We start from the raw sequence: 805 nt of genomic DNA on the forward strand, positions 1-805 counted from the left end.
TCATCTTCTTGGGTGTCTAGTCTTTGTCGCTTAGTTTCCATTATTGATACCGTTTCGGGGTCGTCTTCACTTTTACCAAGAGGAACTTGTGTGACAGTGTACGTCTGTCCACCTACGGTAGTGGTTGTAGTTGTGGGTTTGGTTTCTGATTCATCTGGTTTTATAGTTGTGGTTGGTGGTCTGGTCGGAGGTTCGGAGGGAGGTTGTAGTTTAATTGGTGGAGCTTCAATCTGGGTAGGTGGTATAGGTGTTGTTTTCGGATAGTTCTTTGCTCGGGTTTCTAGGTAGTCTGCTTTATGACCTGTGTACCTGACGTAGTCGATTTCTCGGGTGTGTTCTATCAGGCTACCAATAACAGACATGCGTCTAGCTTCATTGTCTGGTATACTTGGGTCTGGATTTTTCAGTCGGTTGACTAATTCCACTCGGTAAAGAGGGTCGGTTTTGTATCTATCCCATGCTGCCAGGATAGCCTGTAGTGAAAACCCCGCGACCAACCCTAAGACTCTAGGTGATACAGTTTTGATGTAGTCGTAATGTTCGATTAGGTATACACCGAGTGCTAGGACCTCCATTGGTTCTGTTCCGGCTCCTATGCTTGCCCAAAACAATTGGGATAATTTCGACAACTTTTCTGCCCATCGGTGTACGTAAAATGTTTCGGGGTGTGTTGCTCTGATTGCGTTCACCCATTCGTCGGTCATCTTAATGATTGTACCCACCCTTTGCTAGAGTTTAAATAGAAGACGTTTATAGGAGTAGAGGAGTAAAATTTCAAATACTTTTGAAGTACCAGTTGCGAAAA

At 44.5% G+C, this 805-nt stretch overlaps 1 protein-coding gene across 1 annotated transcript; it reads right to left on the reverse strand.

Moving 5' to 3' along the window:
- Positions 1–116: 116 nt before the first annotated feature.
- T265_16135 (hypothetical protein) lies at positions 117–704 on the reverse strand (the record flags this gene model as incomplete). The annotated part of the gene is made up of 1 exon (XM_009179664.1): positions 117–704. A coding segment is annotated over one exon (588 nt), but the record flags the coding sequence as incomplete, so codon positions are not given.
- Between the last annotated feature and the right edge of the window lie 101 nt (positions 705–805).

The sequence above is a fragment of the Opisthorchis viverrini genome, assembly GCF_000715545.1.
Source record: "Opisthorchis viverrini unplaced genomic scaffold scaffold13789, whole genome shotgun sequence".
NCBI lineage: Eukaryota > Metazoa > Platyhelminthes > Trematoda > Opisthorchiida > Opisthorchiidae > Opisthorchis > Opisthorchis viverrini.